Source organism: Rana temporaria, chromosome 6 (assembly GCF_905171775.1).
Source record: "Rana temporaria chromosome 6, aRanTem1.1, whole genome shotgun sequence".
Taxonomy (NCBI): Eukaryota; Metazoa; Chordata; class Amphibia; order Anura; family Ranidae; genus Rana; species Rana temporaria.
The window spans coordinates 169,278,219-169,306,032 of NC_053494.1; the positions used below are offsets into that span (position 1 = coordinate 169,278,219).

The 27,814-nt window shown below is 46.9% G+C and overlaps 1 protein-coding gene across 1 annotated transcript in view; it reads right to left on the bottom strand.

Moving 5' to 3' along the window:
• Window positions 1-26,423, bottom strand: part of SSB (small RNA binding exonuclease protection factor La) — a 27,630-nt gene extending 1,207 nt beyond the window's left edge. Inside the window, exons 1-10 of the mRNA XM_040357783.1 lie at window positions 26,316-26,423; window positions 14,496-14,569; window positions 13,727-13,830; window positions 13,481-13,655; window positions 11,877-11,984; window positions 11,691-11,791; window positions 11,444-11,515; window positions 4,510-4,552; window positions 2,705-2,845; window positions 1,514-1,703 (exon numbers count right to left, since the gene is read on the bottom strand). Of these exons, the coding sequence (XP_040213717.1) occupies window positions 1,514-1,703; window positions 2,705-2,845; window positions 4,510-4,552; window positions 11,444-11,515; window positions 11,691-11,791; window positions 11,877-11,984; window positions 13,481-13,655; window positions 13,727-13,830; window positions 14,496-14,561 (1,000 nt within the window). The 5' untranslated portion in view covers window positions 14,562-14,569; window positions 26,316-26,423. The remainder of the gene's footprint in view (window positions 1-1,513; window positions 1,704-2,704; window positions 2,846-4,509; window positions 4,553-11,443; window positions 11,516-11,690; window positions 11,792-11,876; window positions 11,985-13,480; window positions 13,656-13,726; window positions 13,831-14,495; window positions 14,570-26,315) is intronic.
• Between the last annotated feature and the right edge of the window lie 1,391 nt (window positions 26,424-27,814).

Below are 27,814 nucleotides of genomic sequence, written 5' to 3' on the forward strand. Positions count from 1 at the left end.
AATCCTACTCCTGTAAATTGAATGCGTGAGGCAGATTTTTTAAAGTTAGTGTACAAGCAGCCTCATTATGCAAAGTTTACTGTAAGGGGCCTGTAAACACGCTTAAAAAATAAAGCAAGTTGACACAAGCTCCCGAATGATTGCTAGCTATTCTACATTTGAGGGCAGGAACCATCTATCCTGTCCATTTTAGCAGCATTGGTAATCAGATCTCTTGAGGCTGTCCACTGCACACCCAGCTAGTAGTTTCAGGCGGCTTGGAAACATTGCAATTCCTGAAAGTCAACTTTTAATTCTAGGGAATAAACTGCTTTGCAGGCTCCTTTGAAAATATCAAAAAAATAGACCCCCCTTATATATGCGAGTATAAGCCGGAGGCACCTACTTTTTGTGTGGTAAAAGGGGAAATTTATGGACTCGAGTATAAGCCTAGGGTGAGAATGCAGCAGCTACTGTAAGTGGAAAAGTCAACAATGGGCATTTGCATGCCTCAGCCTCATGCCACAGGTACCTTGATCGGCGTTGTCTCCCAGTGCTGTAAAGAGTGGCTGCAGGAGATTAGGAGCACAAAGATGCAACGACCAGGTGAAATAAAGCATTTATTTTTTAAATTGGCAATTTTAGTCTGCTTTAGCACCTTAAATGTCTGGCAAGAATACCTGGCACTTCCACATATAAGGGAGCATTTGACCTGCTCCCCAGTGACCGTGCCCAGGCTTAGCAGACAGTTGACCTAGGAAGAGACATTACTAATCCCCCCTGGGTTGCCAACACAGCACATTTTTGGTGCCAAATGCAGAGGAGGAAGACGCAACAAGCGACCACAGGAAAAAAAAGGGAGTATAAAGGTGGACAAGGGATTCTGTTTGCAAAGACAGTAAGTAAAGAAAGTATCCAATACAACAATCTGCAAGTCTTTCCTTTTATGAAACAACCTTAAAAGCAGTTTGTTAGGGACAGTACTGTGCTGGAACACGCAATATATTAGCTCACTATATATATATATATATATATATATATATATATATATATATATATATATATATATATATATATATATATATATATATATATGCCCATCTGCAGTCTTATCTCCCGGCACTGTGATGCATTCAGTGTAACCAAGCGCCGCCTCCGTGATGAAACACGACTCCGTTTCCAGCAGCGAGTCAGTGTTTAGCCTATTGAGGAGGAGGCGGTGCTTGGTTACACTGCACGGCCACCGATGACACTGAATGTATCGCAGTGCCGGGGGATTAGGCTGCAGAGGACAGAGTATAAGCAGAGTGGGAAAGTGCTGAAAAACTCGGCTTATACTAGAGTATACGGTACGTGCATTTATTTTTTCCTCAGAAAAGTGAATTTAGCTATCAATACAAGGAGCCAAGAAGTTCAGAAATCCCTGGTGCACTGACTAGCTGTGTACTCAAATGCTGTTGGGTCCAAAAAAAACAACCTAATTAAACTAGTCATAGGCCATGTCCACACTGCACTACTAAAAGAATGTACCAACCTTTAGGGCCTTTCCACTTATTGTAGCTTTCTTGTTGGGCTTCCATGATTTTCTTCAGTGCAGCCATCTCTACATCACCCTCTAGAAGCTCCCAAGTTACATCCTTTCCTTTCAACTGTAAGTTGTCTTTATTTGCTGCCTTGGCCTTCTCCAAGGCTTCCTTTGCATTACTCTTAAACAGGATAATTCCCTAAAAATAAAGAAAATAAGGACAATTCAGCAAAATAACTCATGTGATCACTGGCCACCTAACTATTTCACACAGCAGTGAAGATGATCATTTAATCATTACAGGGTTTAATGTCTACCTGCCTAGAAAGTTTTAAACCAAGTTAATGCAAAATGTTTAGCAGTAGCAGGTGCAAAATCTCTAAAGCAGTTTGAAGATCTTGTGAACCTGCCGAGATTTGAACTGTCTATGGCTAGTCTTGGTCAGTCTTTTTGCTACTGCTATGGCCAGAGTGTCACTTAAAGCGGAGTTCCGGCCACAATTTCACTTTTTAAATATAAATACCCCTGTAATACACAAGCTTAATGTATTCTAGTAAAGTTAGTCTGTAAACTAAGGTCCGTTTTGTTAGGTTGTTACAGCATTTAGACACTTTATAAAATATAAATTGACTGGGGCCATCTTAAGTGTGGGCATCATGAAGCCAGACTGTATGACTTCCTGGATTTCAGCCTTGCAGACCTCGCACATGCTCAGTGCTGCACAAGAAGTGTCAGATCAGGTTTCAGCACCTGTGCTGTCCAAGTCGCATGATTCTTTGAGACAGGGGAGTGCACAGACTCCTGGAAAGTTACACCCACTACATTCCCAGGAGTCTGTGCGGTGTGGGTTAGGGAGCATTAAGCACCTAGGTGCAGGAAGTGGGAAGATTAACTATTCTGCCTAGCAACAACACTTTGAAGGCATCTAAAAAATATATATATATATATATATATATATATATATATATATATATATATATATATATATATATATATATATATATATATATATATATATATATATATATATATATTTTCGTAAAGGACTAATGACATTTTTTTTTAAAACTACTGATGTAATGTTATATTTATGGGTGGAACTCCACTTTAAGATTGACTATCCTTTTTAATGCAAGTAAGTAATAAGGCAAGCATTTACGGGGGCAATATTCTAGACGTTCTACTGGGCATTATACGCACCTCCTTAGCACCCCTACTGAAGTCAATCCACTTTATTTCACCGTGATCTTGAAATAAGTCATGAAGATCTTCTCTGGAAGTCATATTGTCCAAGTCTCCTGAGAATTTTAAGAGGCAGCCAGTCTGTTCTTCCAAGGTTTTCTGTACATAAAAAGCCATTTAATATTTTAAATTATATTTTTTCCACTACATTTAAAAAGGCAAACAATTACACCCAAAAAACATTTTAGCATCCAGCACTGAATTAAGGCCATTCACATGGTACCCCGTGTAATGAGAGCCGATCTGCGTACAACCCTGCCTACCTGGCAAAACTCAGCTGTGGCATATCTATACAGCTGCCGCTTATCCACTCACTTTATATGGGCTACCTGCGTACGATTCAGCATTAGAAAACCTAAAACCACTCTTCACACTGCACGATGAATGCCGGTGTGAATGAGCCCCTAAGCCAACAATGCCAGACACACAAAATCTCTCTGAAACAGCAGCCTCAGCCATCAAAACAGACATGAACAGGACTAACAACTATAACTTGGGCACCTTTCATATATAAGGACCGTTCGTCCGTTTTTCATCCATCTGTTGACTGATAAAAAAAAAAAAAAAACACTATGGAAAAAACAGGCAACTGGTGATCACTTGCAGTTTATCCTTTTTTTTATGAACGGAAAGGATGTTAGCAGACGACATCTGCGTACATCAGATGACATACATTTTTGCAACCTTTCCCTTGTTTTACATTTCACTGTTTTGGGGTGAATGGGTAGGGGTATGAAATACTCGATATTCATTCACATAGGGGCGGGATCTGGGGCTCCCCCTTGTTAAAGTAGGCTTCCAGATTCCAATTAACTCCCCGCAGACCCCCCCTACTGGCCAGGGTTGTCAGGAAGAGGCCATTATCCCCCAACATTGGGGCGCTCACTCCCTTTCCTGACCCGTCGGGCTGCATGCTCGGATAAGGCAGGGCTCGACAAAACCCGGGCGACAGGTCGCATTTGCAACTAGAATTGGCGACCTGGGGCGGCACAGCTGAGGTATCCCGTCTCTATGCGCCGCCACAGTTAAGAATGTGGCAGCTGGCTTCCCAGCCCCCCTCCTTACCAACCAGCTATATAGCTGAAGTTCATTTCATCAGTTTTTCATCCGTAAAGTGACTGAACTGAACGGTCTGTATGCGTAAAAGGGCCCTAAATGTAGTTTTCAGAAACTACCATTTTAAATAACCATTATCTTATGTGCCACCTGGATAAGGCCAGCAACACACAAGTCACAGTGTATTTAAAAGACAAGAGACTAAAGATTGCTTAAAGAGGAACTAAACCAGTCATTAACATTTTCCAAAAACCATACCATTCCTTGAATGATTACTGACGCAGTTGCTTGTCAAACCATCAAATGGCTGATTAAATGTGCAACACCATGGAAATTGAGTAGACCAAGATGGCAGCTTCCTTGACAGTAAAGGATTGGAGGATTTAATTACACATTTCATTTAGGTAGAATTCTAGCCAATGATCCACCTATGAAAAGGCACCTAGTCATCCCAAAATAAACCTCTACAATCTAGAAGGGGGAAGGAGGGGTAGACCCCAATGAGCCTTTACAGAGATATTCAGGTTTTAATGCGTAAATAAAAATTGTTCATGCACTACTTTTGGTATGGTGCAATTTCAGCCCATTTTGAAATCGCACTGCACAAAACTGAAAGTGAATTGCATCCTTGTGCGATTCACATGATTTTCCTAGTGTAAATGGGCTCTTCTAGCACAAGCTCTAGGGGGGCTAAAGTTTATGCCTACCATTTCAGCATCTTCGGCTTGTTTCTGGGCATCTGCCTTCTCCCTGGAGACAAAAATAAATTGTAATCTGTGATCTAGACAAGAAAAATGGATTATAAAAACATTCCTTTGAGTGGACATAAGCATTGCCAACTGTTGGCTTTAAAAGCAGATCCCAGAGAGATCAGGTTCCAGCTCAATATACAATATATTCCTGCGATCATTCCTGCCCACCCCAAAAATCACCTTTCCTGTTAACATTGCATAAGCCAAAATTTTACACATAAAAGCACACACCGTATTAAATTGTTGCGTTAAAAGAGTTCTTCATACCCAAATATTTAGGCCATAGTTACTGGCTGGCAGTTATGCCGATTCACTGACCCAAAACAAGCATGCACATCAGAGGTTCTGAGGCCACTGGCTGCATATTCTCTACACATCTTACCCTTCCCATATAAGAGGATGAAGATGACCAAAAACCCCCGTTTCTGATCTGGATTCTGCCATTATTCCCTTGAGTGCTAAATGCACCGACCAGTCCAGATCCGATCCTTTCGGACTAGCTGCTCTGTGTGGCAGGTCAAGATTCCTAACTAACCAGCTGCAAATGGCATATGACTCAATCCTTCCCCCTCGCTGGGTATAATTAGATTTTAATATTCCCTTTCACTGCTAGACTACCACCATCAGGAATGATGCAGCAGAATAGTGGTGCACTGCCAAGATCTGGCCCATTCAGGGGCCCCCCCCCCCCCCCTTTAATGTTCACTCGGTAGTCCCCACAATAAAAGTTTAAATCTTAGTGGGAACAAATGTTACCTGACCATTTGAAAGGCAGTTCCTCTCACTTCCTGTTGTGAATCTGGGTCAGAAAGTGAAGCAAGCAAAAATATACAAGCTTTTATTAGCTCATTGCTTTAGATATACTTTTAAAGTGGTAGCAAGCCACCGATTGTCACTTTTACCTACAGGCAAGTCTAGAATGAAGTTTATGAATAAAATAGGAAGTGGAAAGATCTACTAAACATGCGCCGTTTGTAGTGTGCCGACGATTTCATTGGTGCACATGCTGTGAAGAAAGAGGCTTCTGTGCCGTTTCTTCTTGCAAGTGCCGTGACTGATGGCTCCCACGCATGCCAATTGGACACAGCGGAAGCCAACCAGCTGGTGCAATGGCTGCCGGCCACCCACAATCGTTTAAAAGGAGAGACTGAACAGTGGTCTGCTATGTAAACAAGGCAGACTGCCTGTCTGAGGGAAGAAAATGGATATTGTGTTTCTGCCAAGCAGAAACCTGGATCTATTTTCCATCAGCATTACTCTCAGAAAGCACTCTTTAGGAACACACTTAACCCTTTGATAACTCCTGATGTTGACCCCTTACCTGCCATTTATACAGTGACAGTGCATTTAGCACTGATCACTGTATTGGCATCACTGTTCCCCAAAAAAGGGTCATGCGCTATAACTTTTGCGCAAACCAATATACGCTTATTAGGGTATTTTTATCAAAAATATGTAGTAGACTATATATTGGCCTAAATTGAAGAAATTTGATTTTACATTTTATTTGGTATGTTTTATAGCAGAAAATAATGTTTTTCAAAATGGTCGGTCTTTGTTTATAGCGCAAAATCTAAAAAGCCACAAAAGGGTGATCAAATGGCATTGCAAAAAAATGGCCTGTCATAAATTTTTCAGAGCTGAAGTGGTTAAAGACATTCTATTGGCCAGAATATAAATGGGCAAAGTGCATTATTATGCTTTTTTTTTGCCCAAACACTCCTCTGAACACCCAATTGCATGGAGAGAATATATATATATATATATATATATATATATATATATATATATATATATATATATATATATATATATATATACACACACACACACACACACACACACACACACACACACACACACACACACACACACACACACACATACACACACTATTTCCTCTTATCGTCCATGGAAGGACACAGCTCCTTAAATCTTGACATTTGGGACATCCCCAAGCAGTGTCAGAAAAACAAGGGGTGGGAACAGCAATCAAAAACCAACTTCACCCCAAACAAGCAGAGCTCCTCAACGGAGGCGTTGCAAACTCAAACAGCCGCCTGCAAAACCTTGTGGCCGAAAGAAAGCATCTGAAGATGCACTCACATCAACCTTGTAAAATTTGGAAAAAGTGTGAATGGACGACCAAGTCCCCGCTTTACACACCTGTGAAACAGACGCTTGTTGTCGAGAAGCACCAATGGCCTTGGTCGAATGCGCTGTGACAGGGAAAGGAGGCGCCCGCCCCGTAAGGGTGTAGGCCTGGATGACAGTCTGCCTTATCCACCGAGAAATTCTGTGGACCAGATACCGCCACAGTGAGTCCAACCTTCGGAACGAAGCCGTGGCAGACAGGTACACCTGCAGAGCATGTACCACATCCAAGGTATGTAGCGCAGCCTCTTTGGGATGCGACGGTTGAGGACACAAGGACGGAAGTACAGGTGAAAAGCTGAAACTACCTTCGAAAGGAAGGCTGCGGGCGTAGCACCGCTTTATCCTTGGAGGACCAAGGAGACTTGCAAGACAAGGCCGCCAACTCAGAAACACGTCCGACAGATGTAATGGCTACTAGATAAGCCACTTTCTGAGATAGCGTTGAGAGGAATTTCTCTGATGTTCTCAAAAAGAGGATCCTGAAGAGCCGAGAACACCAGATTCAAATCCCACAGAGGAAGCGGTGGTCTAAAATCGGGGGAAGCACATGTCAAGCCCCCTGCACAAAAATACTTACCAGCGAGTGGGTCACAAAAAAAAAAAAAAACAGCCAAGGCTGAAATCTGCCCCTTAAATGGTGCTTAAGGCAAGTTTCTGATCCACTACACGCTGTAAAAACAGCAGAACCCTGGAATCCACTCCATCTCCTCGCACATGGAAATGTAGGCCTTTTAATTGCGATGGTAGGGAAAACTTCTGTGCCCTCAGCATGGTTGAAATGACCGAATCCGACAGACCTCAGCCCCTTAGTACCTGGCTTTCAATAGCCATGCCGTTAAAGCCAGCAACTGTAAAGCAGGATGAAGTATGGGACCTTGAGACAGAAGGTCCTCCTGCATTGGCAGCCGCCAGGGTGCATCCGCCACCATGCGCACAAGGTTGGCGTACAATGGACGCCGGGAGCAATTAGAATTACCGGGATCCCCTCAGCCTCTACGGAGCAGACAAGGAAGCAACTTCAGTCGGAGGGGGGCATAAAATTAGCCGGTACTGACCCCACGGGGCCACAAACGCATCTGCCCAGGGATCTCTGGACCTGGCCACGAACCTTGACACCTTGCGATTGAGTCGACAAGCCAAGAGATCCATGTCCGGTGTGCCCCACCTCCGTCAAAGGAATTGAAACACCTCTGGATGCAACAACCATTCCCCCTGATCCAGCATCTGGCGACTTAGGTAGTCCGCCTGCCAATTTTTTACCCCCGGAATGTAAACGGCTGACAGAGGAAAGCAATGAACGACTTTCCCGGACAGAAGAGCCGGGGATCTCAGCCACCACCTCAGGGAAGCCCTGACCAGGTGACTTGCCTGAATCCGACGATCCAGAGACAAAGGAGACTTGTTCCATATGGACATGATCTCCTTCTGCAAGACTTGTGTGGAATTGGGCATACAGTACCGCCTCGGAGGCCACCATGAGGCCCAGAACTCTGATGCAAAAAACGGAGCGACGACCATTTGCGGGATGCCAACAATGTCACCGCCGACTGGAGTGTCATCTCCGAAGGAAGACCTTCGCCTCTGAGGACTCTAGAATTAATCCTAGGTGCTCCAGAGTCAGTACCAAGACCGACTTCTGAATGTTCAATACCCAACAAAATTCTCAGAGGGTCTGACTAGCTATAGACACGTCCTCCAATTCTCAGCCAGAAGCAGCTCTCAGAAGATAGTCTAGGTAGCCCACGACAGCAATGCCTCTGTCTCAGCAAAGCTTGAATCGGGGCGAGCACCTTGGTGAACACTCTTGGGGCCGACGCTAGGCCAAAGGGAAGAGCCACGAATTGATGGCGGTCTTCGCCGATCGCAAAAACCTGATGGCTGGTGCAGATGGGGACATGCAAGTATGCGTCCTTGATGTCCAGGGACGCCAGAAAATCCCCCGGTGGAGTGCAGCAACCACTGAACGAATGCATTCCATCCTAACCTTTTGCACCCTCACAAAGACATTGAGGGCCTTGTGGTCCAAGATTAGACGGACACCGTCCTTCTTTGGGACTACAAACAGATTTGAATAGAATCCCTGAAACCTTTCCTCCAGGGGCACAGGTAAAAATTACTCTGCACCTGAGCAAGTCTTGTACTGCTCCCATCAAAGCAGGCAGACGAGCCGGAAGGAGAGGAAAATTTGAGGGAAAGAATCTGTTTGGCAGACAAGAAAAACTTGATCTTGTACCCCGAAGTGACCACCTCGCAGACCCACTGGTCGGAGAGCAGGGAGGTCCACCGAGCTGAAAACTCGCAAAACAGTCTACCCACCCTTGAGTCAGGCAGGGGCAAAATTCTATGTGGTAGCAGGCTTGTTAGCCGGCTTGTTCAGCTTACGCACCCAGGGACGCGTCTGTCCCCCAGCTGGAGCCTTGTCAATCTGGGAAGATCTGCTGGCTGACCCTGACTGACAAAAATACCGCTTCTGCGAGGAATAGGAGGACCCCCAGCTTACGACACGGCTCCTTCCCCTTAGAAGACTGCGGGAGAAGTGTGCTCTTACCTCCAGTCATTACATCCTTAATGTCATCCAGTGAGGTACCAAAAAGCCTCCCACCTTTAAAGGGAAAATGTGCCAGAGCTTTTGGATGCTTCGTCAGCGGTCCAGCATTTCAGCCAAATCATGCAGCGCAATACCACCGCAGAAACAGAGGCTCTGGAGATCAAGGGGGCCTCGTCCAGAGTGGCATCACAGACATACACAAGGCCCTGTACCAATCGTCAGCCAGCCTTACGCACTCTAGAGGAAGCCAATGCTCCTCTACTGTCTGTTGCAAAATCTTTGCCCATTCAGTGAGTGTGAGACACCAAAGTCGCAGCCAAAATAGGCCGCAACGCAGACCCCAGCATGGTGAACATGGAGAGGGTCACCGCTTCGGACCTCCTATCAGTAGGGTCCTAAAAGGCACCGAGAGTGGTTACCTTATTGAGCCAAGAGACCAGGTGGTCCATGACCAGAGGAGAGGCCCATTTTTTTCAAAAGGCTCTCCTCAAAAGAATAAACGGACCGCCATGCGCTGAGGGACCACAATGGACATCTGCGGCCATTCCCATTCCTTATCTATGAACTTATCAAAAGAAAGTAACATAAGGAAAAACTTTCACATAGCAGTTAGATTTATGTGCCCCAAAGGAGACAGACCACTCTGTGGAAGTCCCAGTTGCATCTTCCAGCTTGAGAGAGTCCCTCACAGCATCAATAAGTGCACTCACAAGTGCCCTGTCTTGCACTGACCCGGACGAGGGGTCCTCCTCACCAGGGAGGTCCTGGTCTGCATCCTCTGACATACCAGGACCAGGGTACTGAGCCACAGCCAGGCCCGAGTCAGCATTCCACAGAAGAATGGCGGGGGAGGGGCGCTTTTTTACCCCCCTTATGCCGCTTCTACCCTGGCAACAAATGATTCCAGGACTGCCGACAGCATATCCATGGGAACAGCAGGTGCACCGTTTGCTACCTCTGGCAATTTAGGGGAAGAAAGGTCAGATGCTGACTCCCTTATCACCCACTGACAGCCCTCAGGGACCAAGTGAAAAACACTTAAGTCCACTCTCCTTGCTGCACCGACCAGGGGGAGGAAGACCGCTGCCCACCTTCCTTGTCAAAATCTGAGGAGAATGAGCCGTGTGCTGTTCAGAAAGTCAGTGCTAGAGGCCAGAACTTCAAAATGGCTGCCAGACGCCTCAGATAAAAGGGCGTGGACCACAAGAAAATGGCCGCCCGCAATACCGACCTGCGCCACAGCGCGGCCACGACAAAATGGCTGCCAATGGAAATTTTCAATAGAGAAAGCAGGCACACTAAAAATGGTGTCGGCGCTGCAAATAATGGCGCCCAAGCCCCGGGATGTGGACGAGAAGGCCGTGCAGAGACTTCCCAGGAGACAGACCCCTCACCCCCCCCCCCCCCACAGAAAGCAGACCCCGGGCACCCCACAGGTACACCCCGGTCGCAGGAGGAACCGTACTTACCCGTCCTTGCTGGCACGTCCCTGATAGACCCACAACCGATGGTACGGAGTAACTGTCAGCCCGGTCCACTGAGTGAGACAACAGCAGCCCAGTCATATGTGGACCCCAGAGCATATGCTCACCGGCCAGCCCTGGAGCCAAGGGGGTAGGTCGTGGCCGACCCAGCGCGTAGCTAAGGACTGCTCACGCTCGATGGCCAGACTGGGGAGACTACAAGGATCTATAATATCCAGCCTTGTCACCCAGCTGGCAGTTGATAGAAGAATCACAAAAATAAATAAATTCCTCAGGACTTTGAGCCCAAAGGGAGCAACGTCCTTCTCTGTTAGGCAGAAAAAAACTGAGCTGCAGGTAGGGTTGCCACCATCCCTTTAAAACAGAACACATATGAATTATACACAGGTTCTGAGGCTAATTTCATGTTTTAAAGGGATGAGGTGGCAACCCTAGCTGCAGGGTCAGGGGTTACGACCGGAGGTCCGCCCCCTTGGCAGGGCTGTTCAACTGTTAAAGTTACATGTTTTAAGATTAAAAAAACACACACACACACACACACACACACACACACACACACACACACGTCCTGCCTAGTCCTCTATGAACAGGAACATAACCCAACTGTCAAGATTTAAGAAGCCGTGTCTGTCCATGGACAAAAATAAATAAACCTTTCCTGTGTCCATCCTTTTTCACCAACATTACCACTCATACTTACTGCTTGTTTTTTGCTTTTGACTCCGACTGCTTCTGCTTCCTTTCTTCACTCCTCTTTGAAAAATATTCTTCCCTAATAAAAAGTGATGAGACATTACACAATGAGACAATCATAGCTGAAGTCATGATAAACACATCACCCAACACTTCCTCAAAAAACAGATCAGAAAAGCATATGTAATCTTGGACTACAAGTTACCAATTACTACTACAAAAAAAAAAAAAACAAAAAAAAAAAAAAAACTTACTTGGATAATATGATCATATCAGAGTCTTTATATTTAAGGTCTTTTTTCTCCAAGAATTTCTTGGCAGCATCTTCTGTCTCAAATACAATAAAGACTGAGCCCTATGTTGGAAAAGACGACCAAGATAAATACACAAATACATTTTTAGCTATAGCAGTCATAATAAATAGATATAAAAACCCAAACCTTGAAGGTCTTATCGAGTGCTCGCCTCATTTGGATGTTCTCAATGGGACCCTTGTCTTCCAACCATCCCTTTATTTCATCAAGGGATGTGTCCAGCTGAAAGCCTTTCTGTGAAAGTACATATTGCCTTATTAGAAATGTTTGATCATTGCTGCACATCGTAGATCCTACCGTAGCAGTGTAACCAGATTACAAGCTAGGAGTCCCACCAAGCCTTACCAGCCAAAGAAGGCACAATGAGAATTCGTTCAGCTAAAATTGGGAAGACCTAACATTTTAAAACAGATAAGAAACATGACTGTCTGACCTGTGCAGTTGAGACATATGGTTAACCCATTGTTGAATCACTAAAGGTCACTGGAAGATTTTAACCCTTGCCTTTCATCAAGCGTTGTTAGACCGCCTATAATAAAAGAGGCCAAATTTTAAGGCGAGGGTTTTGACACGGTGGTGAAGAGCACACCATCAGTGGCACTGGAAAAGTTAAAGATTACTTGTGGCCTTGTCACTCAATTTCTTCAGGACACTTTGCACCGTTTAATGGTCATGACCAATTACAGTTTTGTGCAAAAGAAAAAAAAACTATTCAAAATTTAGTTGGTACATTTGGTTCACTTTTGCTTATGAAGTTACAATGTGTGTTTCTGTTATATAAATGCAGGGAAGAGCTCAGGCGGTTAGCAGAAGAGCAGAGCGGCGTTATAACGAAGGTATTTGGCACAATTATTTTACACAAACCTATTGTACATTATCATTATATACTACTGTAAGAGTGGATTATAGGATTTTATAAGCATTTTAAACAAGGGCTTATTTTCAGGGCAGGGCTTATATTGCAGCCCTCCAGGAAAATATCGCTAAGTCTTATTTTCGTGGTAGGTCTTATTTTTGGGGGAACACTGCCCTTTGTTATTCAAGGACACAAATTCTTTCAAGTGGATATCCATGTTTTACCATTAGACACTTAATCTGGACCAAGATGATCCTAACAAACCATTTACTTCAACAGTTGCAGTAGCTGTATGCATTGTACAGACTGTATGCAGCCTCAGCTACCCCCAGTATACAGTACTGTGTTCTAGCAGTGGATTGAAAACTTCCCTTCTGGCTCCGAGAACAAGAGTCAGGCCAAGCACTGCTCAGCCAGAGAAAGCTTTGTATTTCATAAATAACGAGTTGGAATTTAGAACGTCATCGGCCCACCTCAGCCAATCAGAGGAAACTTTGAAGACCAAGTAGTGCTAGCAAAATTTTTGATCGTCTACACAACAGAGCTAAAGATGTCTCTTCCTGGGCTGGCCTTAATTTTTGTGGTTGCCAGTGTCCATTATCTTGTAGATGGCATTGTGACATGCAGGTTATAGACTTCCTGTGTCCTTTAATTGAAGTTCTGAGACAATATCATTGGTCAACTGCACTACATTTTACCATACTCAATCATCATATGAATGTTAGTGCCAATATGCAGGTTTAAACTTTCCTCCACTTTGTAGAACGCAAAGTGGAAAACATGTTGAATTTGGGGGACAAGTGACATTTCTAGTTTCCAAAAACAGATGTAATGCATGCGTTTTACAACAGCTTTATGGCTCCTGTCTACTCACAATGTAAACCGATTTATTCTTAACAGTGTTTCTGTACTCTTCTGTGGCTTCTGGCAAAGGTTTGCTGGGATTTCTTCTAATTTTGGATTTTTCTTCATCAATTTCCAGCAGGCCCGACTTGGATTTTTTAAGTGCCCCCAAAATTATTCCAAAATCAGTCGTCAATTTGTTTAACCTAGAAGAAAAGAAAAATCAGACATTCTATACGACAAACTTACACCAACCCAGACATCACCAGAGAATTACCTGTTAAACTTGATCATAGTTTCCAGAGGCACCCAGCCATCATCAAGGGAAATCTGTTCCTTTAGGAATTTGTCTCGTGGAAGGTTATGATCGCCAAAGTAGTACTGGAAAAACAAAATAAAAACAAGTTAGGTTCAATCAGTACTGTAAGCCACAACACTGGTAACTTGGAACTTTTAATCCCAGGCAATGGATGGCTCAGTGGTTTCCACACTGGAATTGGCAGTAGTAAGTGACCTGGCCAGAGGACTGGGTGAGTATATCTGACTTCACCACTTAAGAGATGATAAAGGACTACTAAAAAACAGACTGGGAAGAGGTATGGAGGAAGGCAGGCTTAAAAATGTGTTGTCTGCCCAGAGTAAGGATTTAAACCGAATGCACCAAAGGGTACACAGATATAAAGCAACATCAGTTAGTTTCAATCCTTAAAAAGCAACATTGCATCGCGATCTTGGGTGCAATCGCCACCATCCAACCCCCCTCCCATGCCAGGGTACACAGCACTTGGCATTTCAAAATGTAGCCGGCTCTCCAGTTATACTGCATTTGTTCAGTACCCAGCCAATAGAAAATCAATAACTGCACCATCAGACAATCCTATATTCCTACAGGGACAGAAGAACACAGGTAACCCAGGTGCAGAGTGCAGGACAGAGCACAAAACAGCAAAAACTGTCCTCATCCGAAATCTGTATACCAAATCTCCTCTACAAAACACTATGCTTACTAGCATTTTTTCAGAATACAGAATAGACCATAAACTTACCTCAATCTGCTGACAGATCTTTGTGTCCAGATCGGACGCTTGTTCTTTATCACCATTTTCTGCCATTACAAATCCTAAAAAAAAAAAAAAAAAAAATGTAAAACCAAACCCATATAAATCCCCCAGGATTACAACACTGTTCCATAAACAGCCATCAATGCACAAGCTTGATGTTTGTATAATTTGGTTATCTGCTCCCTGGCAGTTGTTATAAGAGACTGAATTGTGATGACGGGGAAGTACAATGTTATGTCATGCAGATTAATTTCAGCATAATAGACGGGTCACAAAAGTACTATGAAACCCAAAGCAATCATTTACACAAGGCATCCCCCCCCCCGGTCATCCCAGAAGGGCTGTACCAGAGATATATGTGCATACAGTCATGGCCAAAAATATTGGCACCCCTGCATCTGTCAGATAATGCACCACTTCACCCAGAAAACGGGTGCAATTACAAAGCTTTAGGCATTCTCAGGTTTATTCCATTTGTATTGGTATGACAAAAAAGGTGGAGAAAAAGTCAAATCTGACACATTCCATGCAAAAATGCATTGGACAATATTGGTGCCCTCAACTTAATATTTAGTAGCGCACACTTTTTGGGAGAAAAATAAATAAAATTGCTTCCTGTAACCATCAATGAGTTTTTACACACCTACTGGTAAAGACCCATGACCTCTGATGGAGACCCAACTGACACTGGGCCCTACATTGCATCCCAGAATGCAATCTTAGTTTTCAGATTTCATAATGCCATGCGCACAGTCAAGATATACAGTGCCTGAAGCAGCACAGCAACCCCAAATATCATTTAATTCCTTTATTTTCAAGAAGTTGCAGTTTACAGTCAGGTAAACAAAAGTGGAAAATGCATTGCTTATCAAATGACAAACAAGATGGTCACACCATACAGAGCCATAAACCAACAGGCTAGGCAAGAAAAAAATATATATAAAAAAATAGTCAAACGCTAATATAAAAATATATATATAGATTTTGACTATTTTTCTTTAACCCCGCACAACTATTTACATCGGCAGAATGGACGTACAGGTATGTCCCCTTTAAGAAGCCCAGTCGTGGGTCGCGAGCGCGCCACCAGCGGTGTGCTTACGACCCGGTCCCGTCCTCCGTGACCCGCGATCGGGTCACAGAGAGGAAGAACTGGGAGAGGTAAGTGCTTCCTACCTGCTGTCACTGATCGTCGGTTCCCTGTGTTAGGGAACGACAATCAGTGATGTCCCCAAAAAAAATGAGGAGATGCCACCATAGCGTAAAACCATTTAATAAATGAAAATAAAATACAAGTGCCAAATGGCCTCTTACTGTTGCTGGTGCCCTTTTCCCGGCACTGAGGCTGTGGGTTTTGTAGGGATATTAGACGAAGATTAGAGGTGGCCGCGTCCTGGTCTGCTAGCGTGCGTTTCACCGCTAGCTGTCCCATCAACCAGTGAGCCCGGAAGTGCGTGGCTGTGCGTGCGTGCGTGCCCGGATACCGCCTCAACGTCACGTTTCAGTTAAACCGTCATCAGGAAGCGTCCCGATGACGGTTTAACTGAAACGCTATGGTGGCATCTCCTCTCATTTTTTTTGGTACACCATCTGCTGCAATTGCTGAAACTGGAACCCATGAGAGACTGCTGATTTATATTACTACTAAGCCTCATTGACCACATTTTAATTAATCTGGTCAACATCATGTGGTAAGGAGCCATCCATTATTACTTTGGTGACCTATAGGTGAAGGCGGACCACTCCTTTCTCGCACTTTGTTTGAAGATCTACAAGCACTTTGCATTTGCACTTTATCTCTGCAATCTGGGATTGCACTATTTGTATTTGCACTTGGACTTGATCCAATCTTGGAACGTTGCACTCATCGTGCGTTTTTTTTTTTTTTTTTGGATTTTCCATTTCACATCATCTGGGCACTATTGCATTTAAAGATATATTACCATCATCTGTATTTTTTTTTTTTATTATTTTGCAAGTTGGCATACAGTATGGCAATGGTCTCCCTGTAGTAGTTTCATTTTTCTTGAGTGGGTGAAGAGGCCTGTAACTCAGGGTTTGACAAATTTGCTTGGAATCTAGGAGCCAGCTAAAAAAGTTAGGAGCCAGAAAACGCACCCCGTACCGACGAGCTTGCGCGCAGAAGCGAACACATACGTGAGCAGTGCCCGCATATGTAAACGGTGTTCAAACCACACATGTGAGGTATCGCCGCGATTGGTAGAGCGAGAGCAATAATTCTAGCCCTAGACCTCCTCTAACTCAAAACATGCAACCTGTAGATTTTTTTAAACATAGCCTATGAAGATTTTAAAGGGTAAAAGTTTGTCGGCATTCCACGAGCGGACGCAATTTTGAAGCGTGACATGTTGGGTATCAATTTACTCGGCGTAACATTAACTTTTATAATAAAAAAAAAAAAAATGGAGATAACTTTACTGTTTTATTTTTAAATTAAAAAAAAAGTGTAATTTTTTCCCAAAAAAGTGTGCTTGCAAGACCGTTGCGCAAATACAGAAAGTATTGCAACGATCGCCATTTTATTCTCTAGGGTGTTAGGATAAAAAATATATATAATGTTTGGGGTTTCGCAGGCGTCTCAAACTGGCGGCCCTCCAGCTGTTGCAAAACTACAAGTCCAATGAGGCATTGCAAGAATGACAGTTACCAGCATGACTCCCACAGGCAGAGGCATGATGGGACTTGCAGTTTTAAAACAGCTGGAGGGCCACCAGTTTGAGACCCCTGAATTAGAGGGAAGAAGATGGCAGTGAAAATAGTGAAAAAATACATTAGAATTGCTGTTTAACCACTTGCTTACTGGGCACATATACCCCCCTCCTGCCCAGGTGAAATTTCAGTTTCCGGCACTGAGTCGGTTTAACTGACAATTGCGCGGTCGTGCGACGTGACTCCCAAACAAAATTGACGTCCTTTTTTCCCCACAAATAGAGCTTTCTTTTGGAGGTATTTGATCGCCTGTGCGGTTTTTATTTTTTGCGCTATAAACAAAAAAAAGAGCGACAATTTTGAAGAAAATACAATATTTTTTACTTGTTGCTATAATAAATATCCCTATTTAAAAAAAACAAAAAAAAAAACACATTTTTTTTCTCAGTTTAGGCCGATACGTATTCTTCTACATATTTTTGGTAAAAAAAAATAAAAAAAAAAATCGCAATAAGCAACTGGTTTGCGTAAAAGTTATAGCGCCTACAAAATAGGGGACAGAATTATTATTTTTTTTTTACTAGAAATGGCAGCGATCTGCAATTTTTATTGGGACTGCGACATTATGGCGGACACATCGGACACTTTTGACACATTTTTGGCGCCATTCACATTTATACTGCGATCAGTGCTATAAATATGCACTAATTACAGTATAAATGTGACTGGCATTGAAGGGGTTAACACTAGGGGGTGAGGAAGGGGTTAAATGTATTCCCTGCATTGTGTTCTAACTGTAGGGGGAGGGGGGGGGTGACTGGGGGGGTGACCGATCTATGTCCCTATGTACAAGGGACACAGATCGGTCTCCTCTCCAGAGACAGGACGCTGTCTCTGTGTAAAACGGCAATGAGAGATGATCTCATATGTTTACATATGAGATCATCTCTCATTGGCCGCACAGATCGCATCGCAAACGGCCACTCTGATTGGCCGTTCGCGGCGATCTGTAATTGGCTGTGTCCAAGGGACACAGTCAACACAGAGTTTCCCCGCTGAACGCGCAAAGGGGCGGACGTCAATTGACGTCCTGTTGGATTTTGGGATCCGCGCTGTAGCTGTCATTTGACTATAGCGCGGGTCCCAATCGGTTAACTTGTAATGCTTAACTTGTAATACCAACGGCCACCACCAGAGGCATTTTAGTCCCATTTTAGTCTTATGCCATTTAACCACTTCCATACCAGGCACTCCCCGCCCCCCCCCCCTGCCTAGGACAGTTTTTAGCTTTCAGCGCTGTCGCACTTTGAACGACAATTGCGGTCATGCAACACTGTACCCACACTAAATTTTTTAGCATTTTCTTCCCACAAATAGAGCTCTTTTTTTCCAGGCCAGTAATGGTTTGCATCTGGCGAAGGCGCATGTTACGAAAATGGCTTCCAGTTTTGGACCATAGAGAAGGTAAAGGACGTCCCAGTCAGCAGGAGGAACTGCTGGTGGTACAGGAGAGCCCAGTAAGGTGGTGGGCAGTTGATCCCCTTCCCCCACCTGTAAAAACAATCGAGCGGCTAATTGGCCACTAGGATTGCATTTACAAAAGGATGAGGCAGTCATTCTGGTATAAGCACCTAAACCCTTCGCCACAAACTTCACGGAGGCTGATGTGGTCCAAAACAAATAAAGTCAAAATCAAGTAAACTGGGACAGAGCCGCTGCTACCAATCTGACAGCCATGTGGGAGCGCGGCCCAATCACACACTGCCTACGATCCGGTGCAGCCGCCCCATCCCAAGTGATGTGAGTGGAACTTGCCACACGGAACACCTGTGCATTCTCCCACAGCCAATCATGGCCTCACATGGATGTACATTACAGGACACGTGTGTGCAGTCTGAGCGCTCATCATACAGGTGAGATGGAACATTGTGCAGGAAGACTCCTCCCTCCTCATTCCTCCTCTGTACACACACTCCTCATTCCCTCTCCTCCTCCTCTGTACACACACTCCTCATTCCCTCTCCTCCTCCTCTGTACACACACTCCTCATTCCCTCTCCTCCCTCATTCCCTCTCCTCCTCCTCTGTACACACACTCCTCATTCCCTCTCCTCCTCTGTACACACACTCCTCATTCTCATTCCCTCTCCTCCTCCTCCTCCTCCTCCTCCGTACACACACTCCTCATTCCCTCTCCTCCTCTGTACACACACTCCTCATTCTCATTCCCTCTCCTCCTCCTCCTCCTCCTCCTCTGTACACACACTCATTCCCTCTCATTCCCTCCTCCTCCTCCTCTATACACACACACACACACTCCTCATTCCCTCCTCCTCCTCCTCTGTACACACACTCCTCATTCCCTCTCCTCCTCTGTACACACACTCCTCATTCCCTCCTCCTCCTCCTCTGTACACACACTCCTCATTCCCTCTCCTACTCCTCTGTACACACACTCCTCATTCCCTCTCCTCCTCTGTACACACACTCCTCATTCCCTCTCCTCCTCTGTACACACACTCCTCATTCCCTCTCCTCCTCTGTACACACACACTCCTCATTCCCTCCTCCTCTGTACACACACTCCTCATTCCCTCTCCTCCTCCTCCTCCTCTGTACACACACTCCTCATTCCCTCTCCTCCTCTGTACACACACACTCCTCATTCCCTCCTCCTCTGTACACACACTCCTCATTCCCTCTCCTCCTCATTCCCTCTCCTCCTCCTCTGTACACACACTCCTCATTCCCTCTCCTCCTCTGTACCCACACTCCTCATTCCCTCTCCTCCTCCTCTGTACACACACTCCTCATTCCCTCTCCTCCTCCTCTGTACACACACTCCTCATTCCCTCTCCTCCTCCTCTGTACACACACTCCTCATTCCCTCTCCTCCTCCTCTGTACACACACTCCTCATTCCCTCTCCTCCTCCTCTGTACACACACTCCTCATTCCCTCTCCTCCTCCTCCTCTGTACACAAACTCCTCATTCCCTCTCCTCCTCCTCTGTACACACACTCCTCATTCCCTCTCCTCCTCCTCCTCATTCCCTCTCCTCCTCCTCCTCATTCCCTCTCCTCCTCTGTACACACACTCCTCATTCCCTCTCCTCCTCCTCCTCTGTACACACACTCCTCATTCCCTCTCCTCCTCCTCTGTACACACACTCCTCATTCCCTCTCCTCCTCATTCCCTCTCCTCCTCCTCTGTACACACTCCTCATTCCCTCTCCTCCTCCTCTGTACACACACTCCTCATTCCCTCTTCTCTGTACACACACTCCTCATTCCCTCTCCTCCTCCTCTGTACACACACACTCCTCGTTCCCTCTCCTCCTCCTCTGTACACACACTCCTCGTTCCCTCTCCTCCTCCTCTGTACACACTCCTCATTCCCTCTCCTCCTCCTCTGTACACACACTCCTCATTCCCTCTTCTCTGTACACACACTCCTCATTCCCTCTCCTCCTCCTCTGTACACACACACTCCTCGTTCCCTCTCCTCCTCCTCTGTACACACACTCCTCGTTCCCTCTCCTCCTCCTCTGTACACACACTCCTCGTTCCCTCTCCTCCTCCTCTGTACACACACTCCTCATTCCCTCTCCTCCTCCTCTGTACACACACTCCTCATTCCCTCTCCTCCTCCTCATTCCCTCTCCTCCTCCTCTGTACACACACTCCTCATTCCCTCTCCTCCTCCTCTGTACACACACTCCTCATTCCCTCTCCTCCTCTGTACACACACTCCTCATTCCCTCTCCTCCTCCTCTGTACACACACTCCTCATTCCCTCTCCTCCTCCTCCTCTGTACACACACTCCTCATTCCCTCTCCTCCTCCTCCTCTGTACACACACTCCTCATTCCCTCTCCTCCTCCTCTGTACACACACTCCTCATTCCCTCTCCTCCTCCTCTTCATTCCCTCTCCTCCTCCTCTGTACACACACTCCTCATTCCCTCTCCTCCTCCTCCTCTGTACACACACTCCTCATTCCCTCTCCTCCTCCTCCTCTGTACACACACTCCTCATTCCCTCTCCTCCTCCTCCTCTGTACACACACTCCTCATTCCCTCTCCTCCTCCTCCTCTGTACACACACTCCTCATTCCCTCTCCTCCTCCTCTGTACACACACTCCTCATTCCCTCTCCTCCTCCTCATTCCCTCTCCTCCTCCTCTGTACACACACTCCTCATTCCCTCTCCTCCTCTGTACCCACACTCCTCATTCCCTCTCCTCCTCCTCTGTACACACACTCCTCATTCCCTCTCCTCCTCCTCTGTACACACACTCCTCATTCCCTCTCCTCCTCCTCTGTACACACACTCCTCATTCCCTCTCCTCCTCCTCTGTACACACACTCCTCATTCCCTCTCCTCCTCCTCTGTACACACTCCTCATTCCCTTTCATCCTCCTCCTCTGTACACACTCCTCATTCCCTTTCATCCTCCTCCTCTGTACACACTCCTCATTCCCTTTCATCCTCCTCCTCTGTACACACACACTCCTCATTCCCTTTCATCCTCCTCCTCTGTACACACACTCCTCATTCCCTCTCCTCCTCCTCTGTACACGCACTCCTCATTCCCTCTCCTCCTCCTCTGTACACGCACTCCTCATTCCCTCTCCTCCTCCTCCTCCTCTGCACACACACTCCTCATTCCCTCTCCTCCTCCGTACACACTCCTCATTCCCTCTCCTCCTCCTCTGTACACACACTCCTCATTCCCTCTCCTCCTCCTCTGTACACACACTCCTCATTCCCTCTTCTCTGTACACACACTCCTCGTTCCCTCTCCTCCTCCTCTGTACACACACACACTCCTCGTTCCCTCTCCTCCTCCTCTGTACACACACTCCTCGTTCCCTCTCCTCCTCCTCTGTACACACACTCCTCGTTCCCTCTCCTCCTCCTCTGTACACACACTCCTCATTCCCTCTCCTCCTCCTCTGTACACACACTCCTCATTCCCTCTCCTCCTCCTCATTCCCTCTCCTCCTCCTCTGTACACACACTCCTCATTCCCTCTCCTCCTCTGTACCCACACTCCTCATTCCCTCTCCTCCTCCTCTGTACACACACTCCTCATTCCCTCTCCTCCTCCTCCTCTGTACACACACTCCTCATTCCCTCTCCTCCTCCTCCTCTGTACACACACTCCTCATTCCCTCTCCTCCTCCTCTGTACACACACTCCTCATTCCCTCTCCTCCTCCTCCTCTGTACACACACTCCTCATTCCCTCTCCTCCTCCTCCTCTGTACACACACTCCTCATTCCCTCTCCTCCTCCTCCTCTGTACACACACACTCCTCATTCCCTCTCCTCCTCCTCCTCTGTACACACACTCCTCATTCCCTCTCCTCCTCCTCCTCTGTACACACACTCCTAATTCCCTCTCCTCCTCCTCTGTACACACACTCCTCATTCCCTCTCCTCCTCCTCTGTACACACACTCCTCATTCCCTCTCCTCCTCCTCTGTACACACACTCCTCATTCCCTCTCCTCCTCTGTACACACACTCCTCATTCCCTCTCCTCCTCTGTACACACACTCCTCATTCCCTCTCCTCCTCCTCCTCCTCTGTACACACACTCCTCATTCCCTCTCCTCCTCTGTACACACACTCCTCATTCCCTCTCCTCCTCCTCTGTACACACACTCCTCATTCCCTCTCCTCCTCCTCTGTACACACACTCCTCATTCCCTCTCCTCCTCCTCTGTACACACACTCCTCATTCCCTCTCCTCCTCCTCTGTACACACACTCCTCATTCCCTCTCCTCCTCCTCATTCCCTCTCCTCCTCCTCATTCCCTCTCCTCCTCCTCTGTACACACACTCCTCATTCCCTCTCCTCCTCCTCTGTACACACACTCCTCATTCCCTCTCCTCCTCCTCTGTACACACACTCCTCATTCCCTCTCCTCCTCCTCATTCCCTCTCCTCCTCCTCATTCCCTCTCCTCCTCCTCTGTACACACACTCCTCATTCCCTCTCCTCCTCTGTACCCACACTCCTCATTCCCTCTCCTCCTCCTCTGTACACACACTCCTCATTCCCTCTCCTCCTCCTCCTCTGTACACACACTCCTCATTCCCTCTCCTCCTCCTCTGTACACACACTCCTCATTCCCTCTCCTCCTCCTCTGTACACACACTCCTCATTCCCTCTCCTCCTCCTCCTCTGTACACACACACTCCTCATTCCCTCTCCTCCTCCTCCTCTGTACACACACACTCCTCATTCCCTCTCCTCCTCCTCCTCTGTACACACACACTCCTCATTCCCTCTCCTCCTCCTCCTCTGTACACACACACTCCTCATTCCCTCTCCTCCTCCTCCTCTGTACACACACTCCTCATTCCCTCTCCTCCTCCTCTGTACACACACTCCTCATTCCCTCTCCTCCTCCTCTGTACACACACTCCTCATTCCCTCTCCTCCTCCTCTGTACACACACTCCTCATTCCCTCTCCTCCTCCTCTGTACACACACACTCCTCATTCCCTCTCCTCCTCCTCTGTACACACACTCCTCATTCCCTCTCCTCCTCCTCTGTACACACACTCCTCATTCCCTCTCCTCCTCCTCTGTACACACACTCCTCATTCCCTCTCCTCCTCCTCTGTACACACACTCCTCATTCCCTCTCCTCCTCCTCTGTACACACACTCCTCATTCCCTCTCCTCCTCCTCTGTACACACACTCCTCATTCCCTCTCCTCCTCCTCTGTACACACACTCCTCATTCCCTCTCCTCCTCCTCTGTACACACACTCCTCATTCCCTCTCCTCCTCCTCCTCTGTACACACACTCCTCATTCCCTCTCCTCCTCTGTACACACACTCCTCCTCCTCCTCTGTACACACACTCCTCATTCCCTCTCCTCCTCCTCTGTACACACACACTCCTCATTCCCTCTCCTCCTCCTCTGTACACACACACTCCTCATTCCCTCTCCTCCTCCTCTGTACACACACACTCCTCATTCCCTCTCCTCCTCCTCTGTACACACACTCCTCATTCCCTCTCCTCCTCCTCTGTACACACACTCCTCATTCCCTCTCCTCCTCCTCTGTACACACACTCCTCATTCCCTCTCCTCCTCCTCTGTACACACACTCCTCACTCCCTCTCCTCCTCCTCTGTACACACACTCCTCATTCCCTCTCCTCCTCCTCTGTACACACACTCCTCATTCCCTCTCCTCCTCTGTACACACACTCCTCATTCCCTCTCCTCCTCTGTACACACACTCCTCATTCCCTCTCCTCCTCCTCTGTACACACACTCCTCATTCCCTCTCCTCCTCCTCTGTACACACACTCCTCATTCCCTCTCCTCCTCCTCTGTACACACACTCCTCATTCCCTCTCCTCCTCTGTACACACACTCCTCATTCCCTCTCCTCCTCCTCTGTACACACACTCCTCATTCCCTCTCCTCCTCCTCTGTACACACACTCCTCATTCCCTCTCCTCCTCCTCTGTACACACACTCCTCATTCCCTCTCCTCCTCTGTACACACACTCCTCATTCCCTCTCCTCCTCCTCTGTACACACACTCCTCATTCCCTCTCCTCCTCTGTACACACACTCCTCATTCCCTCTCCTCCTCTGTACACACACTCCTCATTCCCTCTCCTCCTCTGTACACACACTCCTCATTCCCTCTCCTCCTCCTCTGTACACACACTCCTCATTCCCTCTCCTCCTCCTCTGTACACACACTCCTCATTCCCTCTCCTCCTCTGTACACACACTCCTCATTCCCTCTCCTCCTCCTCTGTACACACACTCCTCATTCCCTCTCCTCCTCTGTACACGCACTCCTCATTCCCTCTCCTCCTCCTCTGTACACACACTCCTCATTCCCTCTCCTCCTCCTCTGTACACACACTCCTCATTCCCTCTCCTCCTCCTCTGTACACACACTCCTCATTCCCTCTCCTCCTCTGTACACGCACTCCTCATTCCCTCTCCTCCTCCTCTGTACACACACACTCCTCATTCCCTCTCCTCTGTACACACACTCCTCATTCCCTCTCCTCCTCCTCTGTACACACACTCCTCATTCCCTCTCCTCCTCCTCTGTACACACACTCCTCATTCCCTCTCCTCCTCCTCCTCTGTACACACACTCCTCACTCCCTCCCCTCCTCCTCTGTACACACACTCCTCACTCCCTCTCCTCCTCCTCTGTACACACACTCCTCATTCCCTCTCCTCCTCCTCTGTACACACACTCCTCATTCCCTCTCCTCCTCTGTACACACACTCCTCATTCCCTCTCCTCTGTACACACACTCCTCATTCCCTCTCCTCCTCCTCTGTACACACACTCCTCATTCCCTCTCCTCCTCCTCTGTACACGCACTCCTCATTCCCTCTCCTCCTCCTCTGTACACACACTCCTCATTCCCTCTCCTCCTCTGTACACACACTCCTCATTCCCTCTCCTCCTCTGTACACGCACTCCTCATTCCCTCTCCTCCTCCTCTGTACACACACTCCTCATTCCCTCTCCTCCTCTGTACACACACTCCTCATTCCCTCTCCTCCTCCTCTGTACACACACTCCTCATTCCCTCTCCTCCTCCTCTGTACACACACTCCTCATTCCCTCTCCTCCTCTGTACACACACTCCTCATTCCCTCTCCTCCTCTGTACACACACTCCTCATTCCCTCTCCTCCTCCTCTGTACACACACTCCTCATTCCCTCTCCTCCTCCTCTGTACACACACTCCTCATTCCCTCTCCTCCTCCTCTGTACACACACTCCTCATTCCCTCTCCTCCTCTGTACACACACTCCTCATTCCCTCTCCTCCTCTGTACACACACTCCTCATTCCCTCTCCTCCTCTGTACACACACTCCTCATTCCCTCTCCTCCTCTGTACACACACTCCTCATTCCCTCTCCTCCTCTGTACACACACTCCTCATTCCCTCTCCAGATACGAAGATGAAGTCAGACCGCCCCTCCCCCGCACACATGGAGCCGGACACACCACGTGTATAGTGAGTGACGTATACAGGAGAGTCCGGATATCGGTGTGTCGGTAGGATGCTCTCCGCACTCCCCCGGCACACATCCCAGGCTGCCCGCCTCCCCCGGTCCTCACCTGAACTCGTCGTCTTTCCTCCACACTACCACTCGGCTCCGGCCGTTGTATGACGCGCAGATTTAAAGGCAGTGCCGGCTCAGTACCGCCCCCTCCCGGCATGCACTACCTGGATGTGACGTTTTTGTGGGCGGAGCGTTCCCCGTGTTACTTCCAGCGCACATGTCATGGTGTCCATAGACTGTTATTAGAGGGGGGTGGGCACCTGAATACTGGGCTCTACAACGTGTTCATTACGTATATTATAAATCCCTTCCATAAATGAACCAATCACATGAATATGTTTTGGGCACATTTCACACACTGTCATTCCTTCGCTCACCTTTTTTCTTCTGCCCGCCGGCGTCCTAATGCCCCGCCGGCGTCCTAATGCCCCGCATACACGATCCACACAACAGTTACGAAATTTCTCATACGACAATAAAAAGTTCGGAAGTGATGTCATGTGTTGCAGTGTATTTGTATTGTATTTTCTGACGACAACTGTACTGATTGAAGGAAAATCGTACGATCTGATATCATATGAGAATTTTTTTGTGTCTGTCCGATCAGATAACATCAGATGAACTGACCTGATCGGCTCTCGAAAGCTCTGTACTAACATTCCGATTATCGTACGATTGATTTGAAAGCGGTATTTATCGCCAGATTTTCGGATCGTGTGCAGGCCCGGAGGTGACAGGGTCAATAAAGAGAACCTGTCACCTCCAAAACCTTGTTTTCTCCTGTATGATAGCAAAAAAAATGATAAAAAAATAAATAAATACGAAATAATAATTAAATTATTAAAATAAAGTAATTAAAAAGTAAAGAATAAGAAAATTATACAAAAATAAAAAAAAGTAAGCGACATGCTACAAATAAATAAAAATAAAAAAAGTGATAAAAAAAAAAAGAAAACAAATATTTGAACTAACTGTGCCGCCCCTGCCATCCGGTTGCCATTCTCCGTTGATTTGGGGGGGGGTAGTTCGGTTGGCGAGGAGGGGGTGCATTGTGGAACCCGGCCTTGGGACGGCAGGGAGAGCAAATCCAGCCCTGATCGTGTGTATGGGCTGGGTTTACGCCACATTCGGTTGGACTGTATTAAGCGGTTACTCTGGCACAGTCTCACCAAATAGGGAATGCAAAATGCCTCCTATGTGCCCGCTGTGCTGGCACGGTCTGGGCCAGGACAAGGGGTGGCAGAAGGGACCACAACTCCTATCTAGGTAAACAATCTCTGCGGGAGACTCTTTACCACTCTTTACCACGTAAACAGGAAAAGCCATGTATCAGCTTTTCCTCACTCGCATCTGTCAGACACGAGTAGCGGAGAGCCGATCGGCTGCTCCTTTAACGGGGGGGGGGGGGTCTGCGCTGATTGATTATCAGCGTAGCCCTCCTGAGGACCACCAGGGATTCCCAGCAATTGTGACTACCAGTTATGCCACCCATGGCCACCAGGGATGTTAATCAGTGTCCATAATTGATGCCAATCAGTGCCCACAATTGATGCC